Source organism: Aspergillus costaricaensis (genome assembly GCF_003184835.1).
Source record: "Aspergillus costaricaensis CBS 115574 unplaced genomic scaffold BO79scaffold_31, whole genome shotgun sequence".
In the NCBI taxonomy this organism is placed as follows: Eukaryota; Fungi; Ascomycota; class Eurotiomycetes; order Eurotiales; family Aspergillaceae; genus Aspergillus; species Aspergillus costaricensis.
Window position 1 is genome coordinate 163,804 of NW_020291831.1, and position 13,365 is coordinate 177,168.

The 13,365-nt window shown below is 48.9% G+C and overlaps 6 protein-coding genes across 6 annotated transcripts; 4 read left to right on the plus strand and 2 right to left on the minus strand.

Annotated features, from left to right (window-relative positions):
• Positions 1-485: 485 nt before the first annotated feature.
• Positions 486-2,547, plus strand: BO79DRAFT_46615 (fungal specific transcription factor domain-containing protein; the record flags this gene model as incomplete). Its single annotated transcript, XM_025689291.1, has 6 exons — positions 486-532; positions 611-682; positions 734-1,183; positions 1,252-1,455; positions 1,508-1,773; positions 1,868-2,547. Coding segments are annotated over 6 exons (1,677 nt in total), but the record flags the coding sequence as incomplete, so codon positions are not given.
• A 663-nt stretch (positions 2,548-3,210) lies between these two features.
• cyn1 (putative cyanate hydratase) lies at positions 3,211-4,018 on the plus strand. The gene is made up of 3 exons (XM_025684958.1): positions 3,211-3,323; positions 3,395-3,834; positions 3,892-4,018. The coding sequence occupies exons 1-3, from the start codon at positions 3,303-3,305 to the stop codon at positions 3,911-3,913; spliced, it is 483 nt and encodes a 160-aa protein (XP_025536328.1). The 5' UTR covers positions 3,211-3,302; the 3' UTR covers positions 3,914-4,018.
• Positions 4,019-4,086: 68 nt separating this feature from the next.
• On the plus strand, positions 4,087-5,592 carry BO79DRAFT_273174 (putative C2H2 finger domain protein; the record flags this gene model as incomplete). The annotated part of the gene is made up of 3 exons (XM_025687486.1): positions 4,087-4,598; positions 4,672-5,294; positions 5,352-5,592. The coding sequence occupies exons 1-3, from the start codon at positions 4,350-4,352 to the stop codon at positions 5,590-5,592; spliced, it is 1,113 nt and encodes a 370-aa protein (XP_025536329.1). The 5' UTR covers positions 4,087-4,349.
• A 109-nt stretch (positions 5,593-5,701) lies between these two features.
• Positions 5,702-6,475, minus strand: BO79DRAFT_179187 (uncharacterized protein). The gene is made up of 3 exons (XM_025680015.1): positions 6,291-6,475; positions 6,160-6,224; positions 5,702-6,067 (listed from the first exon to the last, which is right to left on the minus strand). The coding sequence occupies exons 1-3, from the start codon at positions 6,429-6,431 to the stop codon at positions 6,022-6,024; spliced, it is 252 nt and encodes an 83-aa protein (XP_025536330.1). The 5' UTR covers positions 6,432-6,475; the 3' UTR covers positions 5,702-6,021.
• Positions 6,476-8,933: 2,458 nt separating this feature from the next.
• On the plus strand, positions 8,934-10,359 carry BO79DRAFT_200917 (homocysteine S-methyltransferase family protein). The gene is made up of 2 exons (XM_025681525.1): positions 8,934-10,107; positions 10,170-10,359. Exons 1-2 carry the CDS (start codon positions 9,184-9,186, stop codon positions 10,308-10,310), a joined length of 1,065 nt encoding a protein of 354 aa, XP_025536331.1. The 5' UTR covers positions 8,934-9,183; the 3' UTR covers positions 10,311-10,359.
• On the minus strand, positions 10,240-12,675 carry BO79DRAFT_179192 (putative amino acid permease). The gene is made up of 3 exons (XM_025680016.1): positions 11,025-12,675; positions 10,633-10,973; positions 10,240-10,577 (listed from the first exon to the last, which is right to left on the minus strand). The coding sequence occupies exons 1-3, from the start codon at positions 12,229-12,231 to the stop codon at positions 10,461-10,463; spliced, it is 1,665 nt and encodes a 554-aa protein (XP_025536332.1). The 5' UTR covers positions 12,232-12,675; the 3' UTR covers positions 10,240-10,460.
• Between the last annotated feature and the right edge of the window lie 690 nt (positions 12,676-13,365).

The window sequence follows — 13,365 nt, forward strand, 5'->3', positions numbered from 1 at the left end:
TGATCGTGATATTGATATCAATCTGTATACTTCAAATTTACATGTTCGAGGCTATTCTCAATCTTATATGGCTAACATCTCTCCTGAAACCCGAATGCCTGATCTATTTTAGCAGATATGGCTATGCAAAATCCTCATTTTACTTTGTTTAGTCCAAGATTACGCACGCTGACAGCGATTATCGACATGAGAATCCTCAGTCTGAGATCTTGGCGGCCCCAAATTAGGCTCCCTGATTCACATGATTGGCTTAGCAGACACGGAGTCGGATGTCAATTTTGGCCCGCCGGATAAGCCAGACAGATATGGTGTCCGTGTCCGACGGACTGACCCTTCTTAAGTGTACTACCGTCCGTGTTTGACCTCCAGTCCGTGTCCGTTTCTACAAGATCAGTTAGATCACATAGTTACTAAGCCCTATCTTCTTCAGTATGGTTGGGGAAACTGGAACAGAAAGAGTCAAGACCTGTGAGAACTGCGTCCGGGCCAAGATACGATGTACGCATGCGCCAGATGCGACGATATGCGATCGGTCAGTAAACTACTTATCCTTCTGATGAAAAACTACATGTATACAGTATCTAACGTGGTATGCAATTCGGTATAATAGCTGCTATCGCTTGAAGAAAGAATGTTACTTCCGACCGGCACGGCAGCGACCCGCTCCAAAGAAGCGCAGAAGGTAACGCTTAGAAACAATAAGTCGCAAACAGCTCAACTAATTTAACTAAAGCAACAGGCGCATAGATATGCTTGAAGACAAAATTGATCAAATAATGGGCCAGATCAACCTCGTCACCCCACGACGTCCAGAGCATCAATATCACACCCCGAATAGTGAAGTCAGCAGTACCTACCCACACGCCGATACTATCGATGTAATCAAAAATGGTCTGATCAGTCATGAATACGCAACTCAGCTCTTAGATCAGTACCGTGAAGCCATGCTGTTCTTCCCATTTGTCATGGTGCCCGCAAGCACCACGGTCAACAACCTAAGAGCCGAGAAGCCATTCGTACTTCTCTGTATTCTGGTCTTTTGTTCATTCCACGACGACTCGTTGCAAAAGTCACTAGAAGAAGTTCTGCAATCCTATGTATCAAATGAGGTTCTTTGCTCAGATCATGATAGCCACCCGCCTTCTTTCGAGATTCTGCAGGGACTATTGATCATCTTAGCTGGGTATGTATGGCCTTGAGATTTTGCTCTTGACTTCGCCAGTAGAGAAAGACATACTAATTATCAAATAGAACACGCCAGAGGCATCAACTATGTCGATTTCCGTATTACATGCAGCTTGCCGTTGGCGTAGTAATCAACGAACGACTCGATCGACATCCGAAGTACAGAGTCGCCACACGGCTTGAGGTGGGTGACGAATGCGATAAAACAAGAAAAGAGACAGTAGCCGATGAAGGTCGGGCCTTGATAGGATTATTCCTACTCAACTCCACGTAAGTGAAGATCTTCAAGGGAAACGAGACTCATACTTACACTTTTCATCAGTGATGCTATTATCAGACAAAAGACTTGCACAACGCCCTGGACACCGTTCATAGAGTCAATAGCTGAAGAATTGTCTCGGGTGGCCGAATATCCTACTGATCGGTATATAATCTATTACGTTCAGTTACAGCATATGCTGCAGAGGTTGGATGCTCTTACTATGAGTAGTATTGAACGCCATCCGGACGTGGAGCAACATATCCGAGCATTTAGAGCAGAGGTTGAACAGTATAAGAACCAATTACCTGTTGATCCAACCTGTGACCGTGAGTATTTCAGTATCTTACTGAGTCCCTCCCCATTAGACATGCACTTGAGCGAGGTACATCATGACGATGCTAATAAACTCCTTCTGCACAGCATTCATCGCAACACAATACCACACCCTCGAACTCCAGATATGTCAAATAAGTCTCATAGACACTAAAGCAGCATCCACACCATCCGACAGCTTTCTCCTAGTCTCCCGCAGCGACACCCTCTGCCACGGACTAGCAGCCTCAAAGAGATTCCTCGACTACTACCTCACACTACCACCAATAATAGAAAAGAACTACAGCATCGTGATCTGGCTATCATCGGGCTTTTTGGTTGCCGCCGCATGCAAACTAGTTCTGGCAGCTTTGCACCCTTCACTCCGCCTTAATACACAGGTACAAGAGCTTCGTGACGCGCTTGATATGTCGAAGATGCTCCAGTTCTTTGTGGCTCGTCTCGATGCCATTGCGAAGACGTGTAAGGATGGGGTATTTTCGCATTATCACAAGTGGACTCTGGCTGCTGCGACGTGGTTTGATAAGGCGTATCAGATTGCTCAGTTGGAGGCGGCGAAGAGTGTGAGTGTTGAGAATGAGTCTTTGCAGTTTGCCGTGCAGAATCAGAATATAAATCAGGGGGTTCAGGCTGATCCGAATTTGTTTGGGTTGGATTTCGACATTACAATGGAGGAGTTGATGGGGGGTTGGTTTGGACCATTGCTTGGTATTGGACATGTTTGATATCACATAAAAGGGCGGAGGAAAGAGCACGTGTGAAACTAGGACTACTTATGAGAATTCAGAATGTTATGAGATATATCCAAACATATAAATATTGTCAGTAATTCTCATAATAAGACAACGACGCTCACAGAGCTTCATGCCAGCACGGAAGAGTAGGATATCATATCAACAAGGCAGAAATTGATGATTGACAGGAAAGAAAATAATTCGAAACTGGAAAAGAATTTCTTATGTATAAAAAAAAAAAACATTATTCTGATCTTTTTTACCTTCATTATATTAGATTGGGCCTTTATATCTGTTTAGCTGGGTTAAATATCTGACAGATGTCAAAGTAGCTGCCAGGCAGTTGGGTGTCGATCCGACCTCGGCGGAACCCCGCAGTATCTCATCTGAGATGCAGGTGTGACGTTTTCACGGCTGCAGGAGGACAGCGATAACCACCAATAGCTTTATTAAGGGTGCTGCCAATGTTGCCACCTACCAGCAGTCTATAGTTGTGATACTTCACGGAAAGGTTCAAAGATGACACAGATAAATCATACGGAAGCAATGGCATTGTTGATGCTCCCCCTCACAGCATGAGCTCCCCACCGTTGCAACGAGACGGCAAGTACCCCGCACGACAGTTGGAGAAAAGCGGATCACCGCCGATTATTTAAGAATGACACCCCTCCATCTCCATCTTACTTGACCTTGGCAGTTAGCTTTTAGAATCCCGTCTTTCCCTGCTTCAATTTAATCTCATCAACTCTTCTCCATCGCCGTTGCAGTCCTAGCATCCTACCGACACAATGTCTCTCGCCACTCTTGACGTAAGTCCTCCCTAAAATTCATGATGCCGAGAATAGGAAGAAAGCATGAGCTCATCACCCTCGAATAATAGACTGCCCAGCATCCCAATCTCCCGTCCGCGTCGGAGACCCTCTTCAAGGCCAAAGCCGCCAAGAAGCTGAGCTTCGAGCAGATTGCCCAACACATTGGCCGCAATGAAGTGGCTACCGCTGCTATCTTCTATGGCCAGGCCAAGGCCTCCCCCGAAGACATCGAGAAACTCGCATCGCTCCTCACCATTCCTTACGATGCTCTGGAGGAAAGGCTTAGTGGTTTCCCCGACCGTGGTCGCACCGTGGAGATGCCTCCCAAGGAGCCCTTGATTTACCGGTTGTATGAGATTGTGCAGAACTATGGGTACGCATACAAGGCGGTGCTGAATGAGAAGTTCGGTGATGGTATCATGAGCGCTATCTCTTTCTCGACTAAGGTGGAGAAGGAGACGGATGCGGATGGAAATAACTGGGCGGTGATTACTCTGCGTGGAAAGTGGTAAGTGGTTTTGGATGATTGATGGTCGCTTCGCTGGTGAAATACTGACTTTGTTAGGCTGCCCTTCTCGCGGTTCTAAATGTGCAGTGCAGGAGATCGGGTTTGGTGAATGCATATATATAGTGTTCTGTAAATGACTGGATAATGAATCACTTCTCTAAATCGTCTTAATATGTGGCTAGTGGGCCTGTATTGACTGGCTGTAGGTACAAAGTGAGAGAGAAGTAATCAATTTGCTTAGTTCATTCCTACTTCAATGCCACCTCATTACATGCGATATGTGAAACGTCCCGTAGATCTTGAAATATGAAACGCTTCCCAGCAGCGAGTGCATGCCTTCCTATTTAGGCAGGTGTCGTCTAGGGTGACTCTCATTCATCGCCAGTTCGGTGAATTTCGCAGAATTTGACCAGCGCACTCTTCTAACTCCCCTGTTCAAAACTAAGTCTACTCCCCCTTCTACCATTCAAACACTCCATCCACATCTACTTGACAAGTTACTTGACGAGTTCAAGATGTCCACTCAAGCATTTTCCACCAGGGTGCCCTGCACCTACAAGGAGTGCAGCGGTGTCTTTAAATCGGCAGGGGAGATGAAGAGGCACAAGGCGAACGAACACGATTATTGCAGCCGTTGCGACGAGGATTTCCAGGATGATGAGTATCTCCTGCTCCACAAGATCAAGAGTGACAAGCATATCGTGTGTGTAGTTTGTGGGATCGATTTTCGCAGCGAGGGTGGTAGAGACCTTCATACCCGTCAGGTGGGTATCCTTCATATTGGCATTTGTTGACCCGTCACATCATTCCAAGCTAATTCTTTTGATGTCTCTACAGCAACACAGAACTCCGCAGACTCTGACCTGTTACGGCTGCGGACAGAAGTTCAAAATGGCAGGTGCCATGGTAAATCACGTCGAGAGCGGCGATTGTCCAAACATCCCCTTGTCTAGTCTCCTACAGGAACAGTCTAAGAGACTTCTCTTTCGAGAGGCGCTTAGGACAGGTAACGAGGGTGAGAACGCTGAACCCGATGGCCAAGATGACAACGGCGGAGTCCATATTGATCAGGACCTTTTGGAGATGGACCCTGACGACGAGGCCACTCAATCTGTTGTGGGCGGGGTGAGCGGTCTCTCTCTTGACGACAACGTCCCGGAACCGAAGAGCAAGTCGTCGATGGCTTCTCCGTCTTTGGTGAGCGAGACGAGAGAACAATCAGCATCGGCCGGAAAAATCGCGAGGCCAACGAGCCCACGCCCAGGCCCAAGCAACTCCTTCGGCATTGACCACATTGACGCAGGACACACTCTTCGGGCGCTGGACCGGAACTGGGACCCTACCGTATACTTCAGTTCCTTCCACGGAAAGTTTATCTGTCCCTGTAAGGCTGAATTCTCCAGCATGAGAGACTTTGAGGAGCATGTCGTAACGAAGACCAACCAGAACAGAGGCATTCAGTAAGCTGCTGCATGCTTGGATGATGGTTGACTATGGTCTGACTCACGACTTATTAGGTGCCCTGGATGTCTTCGCATCTTTCGAACGGCGGCTGCCTTGGTGGCTCATTGCGAGTCGGCCAGTACTCGATGCAAGGTGAACCGGGGGCTTCAGTTCAGCCAGGTTATCAACGACATTAGCGGGGGACTGGTCAGGTCAGTTGGTCTGTTCGCAGATGGTAGCGTGGAGTACGGGCCTGGCACGATGGGTCCGAAGCAAGTGACATATGAGAAAGAGCAGCGTAGTTTGATGGACTAATCTTTCGCAAAGTCGGACTTACAATATTCGCAAAGCAGAGTTAGCGCGCGATAACACTGCCATCTGATAATAGCTCAAATCCAAGTTTAATCTACAGCGCATTGATCAACCATCAAACAAGCAATCATCTTAACTCAATTCATTTCTAGAACCAAGCGAAAATAGAGAGAAATAGTAGATGTGATAGAAACACCGGGTATAAGCGATCTCGCAAGGGTAAATCCAAAACCAACTGAAACACCATCCATCATCCATCCATTGGCCATATCCATGAAATCATCTTGACCCAGGGCCGCATTTCATAGCTCGTCTCATAGATGGGCAGCACATGTCCGTTTCCTTATTAATCTTTTTTTCCTTTTTATCTTTGTTCATCAAGATACGGAGACAGTAGTCGAACGTATGTATGAGAGGAAATAAGGTGTGCGTTTAGCAGCACTCCTCGCAGCACTCGAAGCAGAGAAGACCGGCGCAACTAGACGAGGATCACAATTAGCTCCACTGTCATGATGGAAATATAGCTGAAGGGAGAAGGAAAGAAAGGAAGGAAGGAAGGGATAAACATACACTCCGCAGCACACATCACCGGCACCACCACCACGCAGACCCATCTTCATTTCTTCCTGGGTGTTCTGGAAATACTTGTTAGTTTTTATCTATGTTATTTTGATAGATGTTGGAGAAAGGGGAAATCATACAGGCTGCTGCGTAACGACGCGCTCAGTAGAAGGAGCCTCGGGGCTAGAAGGCTGCTGCATGGTCATAGTGTTGGCGTCCCAGGAGGGTTGTTGGGTAGCGGAGGACTCCTCCTTGGAAGACTTGAACCAGTTGAAGACCATTTTGATTGTAGTGTAGTGTAGTGTAGTGTAGAGTGTTGTTGTTTGTTTATAAATAGGTGAGGGTAGAGATAGATAAGTATCTAAGTAGATAGTAGTAGTAGGTAGTAGACAGTTGTAACAAAAATGAATGAAAGCGAGGAGCAACAACCCGCTATTTATGTTTTAAAAAAATGATGATCGGATCCATCCGCCATAGTAACAGTACTTCCAATTTCTCTGGATCAGGGGTCCACGACCAGGCGATTCATTCCGTGTGGGTCAGGGTGTAAGTAAGTCAGTACAGTAAAGTAAGCGTCAGTGTATTAGTAGTGTAATGATACGGGTGGGAGCTAGCGAAGAAGACACAAAAACAGAAAGAATCCGTATGCTTCATGGCTGAGAAAGCGGGGAGGTTGGTATGAATTCAGCCACTCACAGCCACGAGATGGTCCACGTCAACCTCCCGCTCAGCCCTGCCGGCTAGTAATTTCTTGGCACGGCCGACTTGTTTGTCATGGGATTCGCCGGATCAACCCATGATTTCTTGGCTGTCTTGTCGAAGAAGATGGTGTGTTGTGCCGGGTTTGCCGTGGCTGGGTTGGCTGGGCTGGGCTGTGTTGTGGTTGATGAAACTTGGATGCTGGTCTATAATTGGGAGGTGTTATAGACGCGCGGTTCATGCAGAGATCCAGGTGAGGAGGGAGGATGATGTCTGTGTCAGTCTTCTCTCTCTTTCTTTCTCGGTGGTTAACCTGGTATGATGCTTAGTTACTACTTACTTCGCTTACTATAAACTCTGTAATGTCCATTTGATAGGTAAGTAAGTAAGTAGGTATCACCATGGTATCATCCAAAACCTTCCAACATCAATAGTCCCGTAACTTTCATGTCTCCCGCAAACCTAGAATTCGCGGATCGGCAACTAACCATACTGCTTTCGCTCCCATCGCCCGACTCAAATTTGGTCAGTCGAAGAACGCCGCGTTGCTTCTGCTCTGTTCTTGTCAACAGACCCGAATTCGAGCAATCCCAATACACAGGCATTACAATACAACAGGGCAGTTTCTCCAAGCTTTACCTAAGCTTTGCTTGGATGCTGGACCAATGGGGCTGTGCCAATGCTGATCTATTCTTAGCACTATCGCCTAAATGGTCTTAGGCAACCTCATTCTCGTTTTTTTTTTTTTTTTTTTTGCTGCGTACCGATTTCCATTATTCCCTGGTTACCTACCGGACACTATTACCGAGTCAGATTGGCCCGGGATAAAGATACTGCGGCAGTGACAGTATGGAGCAGGGTCTGGTTTTCTTAGACCGTTGGGCCGACCGATTGTTTTCCATGGTCCCTTGCATCAGATTGCGAGTATTGTCTGTCTGTCTTCTGTCTATCATTGTAAAACTCTGCAGGGTCTACTACTCGATGCTATGTACGTATTGTGTGAGGGAGTTTCGCTTTTCCATTTGTTGTCATTGGTTGACTGTTCCTGGTTGAACCTGTGAGTGGCATCCTCATGGAGGAGTTAGCCGCCGTGACAGTGCTAGTCGTCAAAGTGGCTTGTTATTAGCTCCGTGGGATATGTGCCCATCCCATGCATCTAATCTAATAGATCACTTTAGGTGGAACATTGTGGCTGGGGCTGTGTATCAGGGTGCGACATGACGGCGGAGGGGACTATTGATCAAAGCCACAATCTAAACAGGGACGGTCGCAGATTTGACATGGATGTCATCCTATGTTGTACAGTAACCTAACATAGAATTACGAACAGTATTCTATTCTATTCCCTAGCGTATGAGAAACGGCTCTGCCTATCAATCAATTTCCACTGGTGACAGCTTGATTGGTGCGAGGAATAAGCCTCAGATGATCATCCTGCGCGTGGGTACTATCTTGCCTGTAAGTTCCTTTCTTGTTATCCACTCGTGGGTTTGCCGAGGTATTTACGGAGTACCTTAGTCTACTGCGCTTCATTAACTTCAGAGTGCATAAATAGAATGATGGCTTAGCTGTGGTGATGCTGGTGCCTGTCACAGTCATGGCACACCGCTCGCATCATAGTTTATGGATCGGCAGTGTGCAGTGTTCTATTATGGAGATCTTTTCTTGTCGATGCAATGTTTTGAAGAGTAGGTGATAGCTGCCTAGACTATGCGGTCAACTTAGAGAGTATTGGTGTTTTCATTGCGACACTTGTTGGGGATGGTGGATGGTCCCGAAGGTTTCACGAGGGAGTGATGTGATGGGCCGAGACATTATTAGCATTATAACAACAAAGAAGCCTCTGGCACACAACTCATAAATATGAAGTGAAAGGGATAATTCTGTACAATTTCCGCCCGGGGCATAAGAGGACAGCGAATCCGCCTGTCAAAAGTACGACTGAGCTTCTAGAACAGAGCGGAATGGCTTGGCTGGAATGTCTAATAGTCAGTCAATGACGTCCCGTGATCTCAGCCCCCATGAAGAAATCCATGCAAATTTCCAACCATCCCTTAGGGATTGAATATTACACTCGATCATACTGCAAAGTGTCATTGTACAGCAACAATCATGTAAATTATGATGATACTCCGATAGACTTAGTCCATCCCAACCCGATCGCAAATTGCAACCTACGCAAACAACCCCACATTGCGGGGCAGCCAAAGCCCATTCCATTCCCGTTGTCGCAATACCACCAAAAGCTGAAGAAATATTCTCTCTCCTCTTTCACTCTCAACTCAACACACCATCTCCATCACCAATCAATCAATCAACAAATCCACCTCCAAAATGCCACCAACACCCATCCTAATCCTCGACGGCGGTCTCGGCACCTCCCTACAAGACCACTACAACATCACCTTCAGCAGCGACACCACCCCTCTCTGGTCCTCGCACCTAATGATCTCCGACCCTAAAACCCTCCTCTCCTGCCAACGCGACTTCACCACCACCGCCGCCGTCGACGTCCTCCTCACCGCCACCTACCAAGTCTCGCCGGAGGGTTTCCAGCGCACAAAAACCCCCTCGCACCCGTCGGGAATCCCCCGCGCCAGTATCGCCCCCTACCTGCGCACTGCGCTCGACGTCGCCGAACAAGCGGTGCAGGATACCTCAGCCTCTGTGGCGCTGAGTCTGGGCCCGTATGGCGCGTGCATGATCCCCGGGCAGGAGTATAGTGGGAAGTATGATGGGGAGCATGATGATGAGGAGAAACTGTGGAGGTGGCATACGGATCGGTTGGGGCTTTTTGATGATGAGGCCATGGAGGGGAAGGGGTTGCGGGAGAGGGTCAAGTATATTGCGATGGAGACGGTGCCGAGGATTGATGAGGTGAGGGCTGTGAGGAGGGCTGTGAAGTCTTCGAAGGGGTTTTGTGAGGGGGTGCCGTTTTGGGTGGCGTGTGTTTTCCCCGTCGAGGATAAGGATACTTTGCCTGATGGGAGTACTGTGGATGAGGTGGTTGAGGCGATGCTGTTGCCCGTTGAGGGGGGTGCGACGCCGTGGGGCATTGGGATTAATTGTACGAAACTTCATAAGTTGCCCAGGTTGGTTGGGTTGTTTGGGGATGCGGTGGAGAGGTTGCTGAGGGAGGGGAGGATTCAGGAGAGGCCGGCGTTGGTGCTGTATCCTGATGGTACGCAGGGAGAGGTTTATAATACTGCTACGCAGACGTGGGAGAAGGTGCAGGATAAGAGTGGTGCGGATGATTCGGTAAGTGAATCTTTGAATTATCGGGGAGAATTTTGGATGGTATGTGCTGACTGATTTGATAGCGACCCTGGGAGGTGCAATTGTCACAGGTGGTCAATGACGCTGCCGCCACTGGCCAGTTCAGCTCCATTCTCGTTGGCGGTTGCTGCAAAGCTTCGTTCAATGATATCAAGAGGCTTCGCGAACAGCTCCGCCCGGAGTAAATTAAACGTGTATAATATGTATATAGAAAAAGTCTAACACTTTTGTGACGGGTTGCAAATTGTTGAAATTGCATGAAAAACATAATGGGTATCTCCGCCGAAAGATGCACAAATGCACAGAAAAAAGTTGAATTTGGAACCAGTCCACACTTAGAAGAACCAGTCCACGAAGCGTCTCACACGGGTCTTGGGCCCGCCCTCTCGAATGACAATCTCGCCCTCCTGCAGCCGACCGGACCAGAGGTCGATGCTGGAGCTGCGCTGAAACTGCACCACCAGTTAGCTACACCACTCGACACCAGATGAAGACGGGGCTGCTTACCTTCGTGCGGTTGAAAACCTTCCAGAGGATAATCGGCACGATAAAGATAGGAATGCCCACATACGAGGCGAAAAAGTCCGAAGTGGACCAGTTACCCTTGAGGAACACGGGGAAACCCGCCACCAGGGTGATGATCGTTGAGCCAATGAAACCCACCCACGCCGTGTATGGCTGGAAGGGCGACTTCCAGGGCAAAGTGTCCCGACTGACGCCCTGCGCTTTCATGGCGGAATAGAAGCGAATGTAACAGAAGGACAGTGTCGCCCACGCGATTAGTCCAGCAATGGTGCTCAGATTGAGAAGCCAGTCGAAAGCTTGCGCCGGACCACCGGAGCCAAGACCTATAGCAACCGTTAATCGGAGTCCGACACAATAAAACCAGGGTTACTTACTCAGGTACGCCAACGGGCCAAAAAGCCAGGAGGTGATGACGGCAACGTATGGCACGCCCATCTTGTTAACCCGGCCAAACACCTGCGGCAACTGGCGGTCGGTCGTCATGGCCACGATCATGCGGGATCCTACCCAGCAATAGGAATTGCCTGCAGACCAAGCCGATATAAGAATACAGGCGTTGACGATAGACGGCAGAGCGCTAATTCCGGCTTGCTTGATGGCAATGACCCAAGGAGAGCTGTTGGCATTGCCGGAACCAGAAACCAAGTCTTTGTTTGTAGGGCTGACGATGAGTCCGATGAGGAGTGCACCGAGGATGTAGAAGAATGCAATACGGTATGTCACGCGACGGGCAGCTTTGGGGATGGAGTAGTGCGGGTCGACCGATTCGGCGGCAGTGATGACGACTGTTTCAACACCAACGAAACTGAAGGACGCGTTGACAAAGGCAGACAAGAATCCGAGGAAGTGTCCGGTCGGGCCAGTGATGCCGTTGTAGTTCGTCCAGGCTCCCGGGTTGTGCCAGTAGCGGAATCCGATGGTTTGGTGATTGGGACCGCCACCAGAGGTGATGACGATAGCGACAAAAACCAATCCGACAAAGCACAAGACCTTGATAGCGCCTGCGATGACCTCACTTTCACCATAAAAGCGTACGCTCATCAGGTTGATAGCCAAAATCAGCACCAGCCCGACCGTAATGACCACCGCTGGTGTTATGTCTGTCCAATAACTAACAATGACCGCAGAAGCAGATACTTCTGAAGCAATCGCGATTGTATAACAATAACCGTATGTGATAGCGAGGGAGAAGCCGACAGCCGGATCGATGAAACGAGTGGCCCAGTGAGGGAACGATCCCGCTGTGGGCAGCAAGGTAGCCAATTCCGCGATACTCTGCATCACACACCACAGCACAAATCCAATGACGATGTAGGCCAGCAGCAAGCCAGCGGGACCTGCGTCTGCATATGCAGAACCTGTTCCCACGAACAGACCGGTTCCAATGCCACCACAGAACCCGATCATGCTGACCTGGTAGTTTTTCAGCCGCCGTTGGGTAGCACCACGGCCACCGACGTTGAGCTCCAGCTCACCCTTGAGCGGGGGAGCTTCATCGTCGTAGTTGACCACCTGAGGACCACCGTATCCGTACTGGCGGATTTTCTCGTCCTCCATGGTGACAGTGGTGGACTGGTGCATCTTGGCGGGATAAGATGCAGAGGTGTAGGAGTGATGACACACCGAGAAAAGAGGTTCACCCCAGAGTTCTTGTAGGCGACAACGACAGCTCGCCACACTCGGCCACGCGCGGAGAAAAATGTTTTATTCGCCGCTGGGTACCTGCATCGCGACATCGGGAACCACGTTCGCACCACTTGTTCGTGCTTCTCCACCCGTCTCGAGGCAATTCTTTGGTTGGACACGCGGCAAAGAACCCCACTTGCACGGTGTGATTGAGTCGCAGTTGGCGATGGCAATTAGTCACAGAATGCTGTGATACTGGCAGCGCCTCCGCACAACCTGAGGGGAGGCAATTCCTGGGCATCTGGGGCTCTGGCAGACATGTCTTGGCTGTCCTGGGGAAGTGAAAGACATACTGAACTCTGAAGTTCTGAGCGGTAAACTTCCCCGACTCATTGTCCCCTGCGTGGCGAACTGACAATTGACTTTGTCGATCGTTCAAAGTTTTTTCTGGAACGACGGGAAGAACCTCAGTCCGGATCTGTGTGGGCACGTGATGCCACCGTTTACGGGACTGAGTAGCCCTCGTCTGGTCTGTTTCAGGCCTAGTCTCCGCATAATGTAGCTTAGTCATATGTGTGACTGTCACAATTGTCCTGCTGTGGTGACGATAAATAGATGCAGCTTTGTGTCATATCAGGCCAATCTCAAGACTGTCGACTTTCCAAGGCAAGTGGTGGTTGGACGGCATGCCATCTAACCTTATTCATGACGCAAGATTTAGCGAGTGGAGAAAGATTCCGAGCCCCGAATATCGAGTGATCTACCATCGATGGCTACTAAACCACTAAGGCAAAGACTCACTCTAGCGTGAAAACTGCGAGCCCAGCCAGTGGATAGTTCTGGAATGGCTTTGATTACACGTCCTTGTGAGAGAGTATAAGATGGCAACTTGAGTTCGATCCACTAGCTGGATCATGGCAGACTAGATCCACAGTAGCTCAATCCTGAAGGGACTCAATCCTGAAGGGATTCAGTGAAGTGAATGCAGTGAATGCGATATGCTTTGCATACTCACCAGGCATCCCATCCTTTTTGGCGCTCACAGAGCTACCCTGTAGAACTACTCACAAGGCCTAATCCCGAGACTTC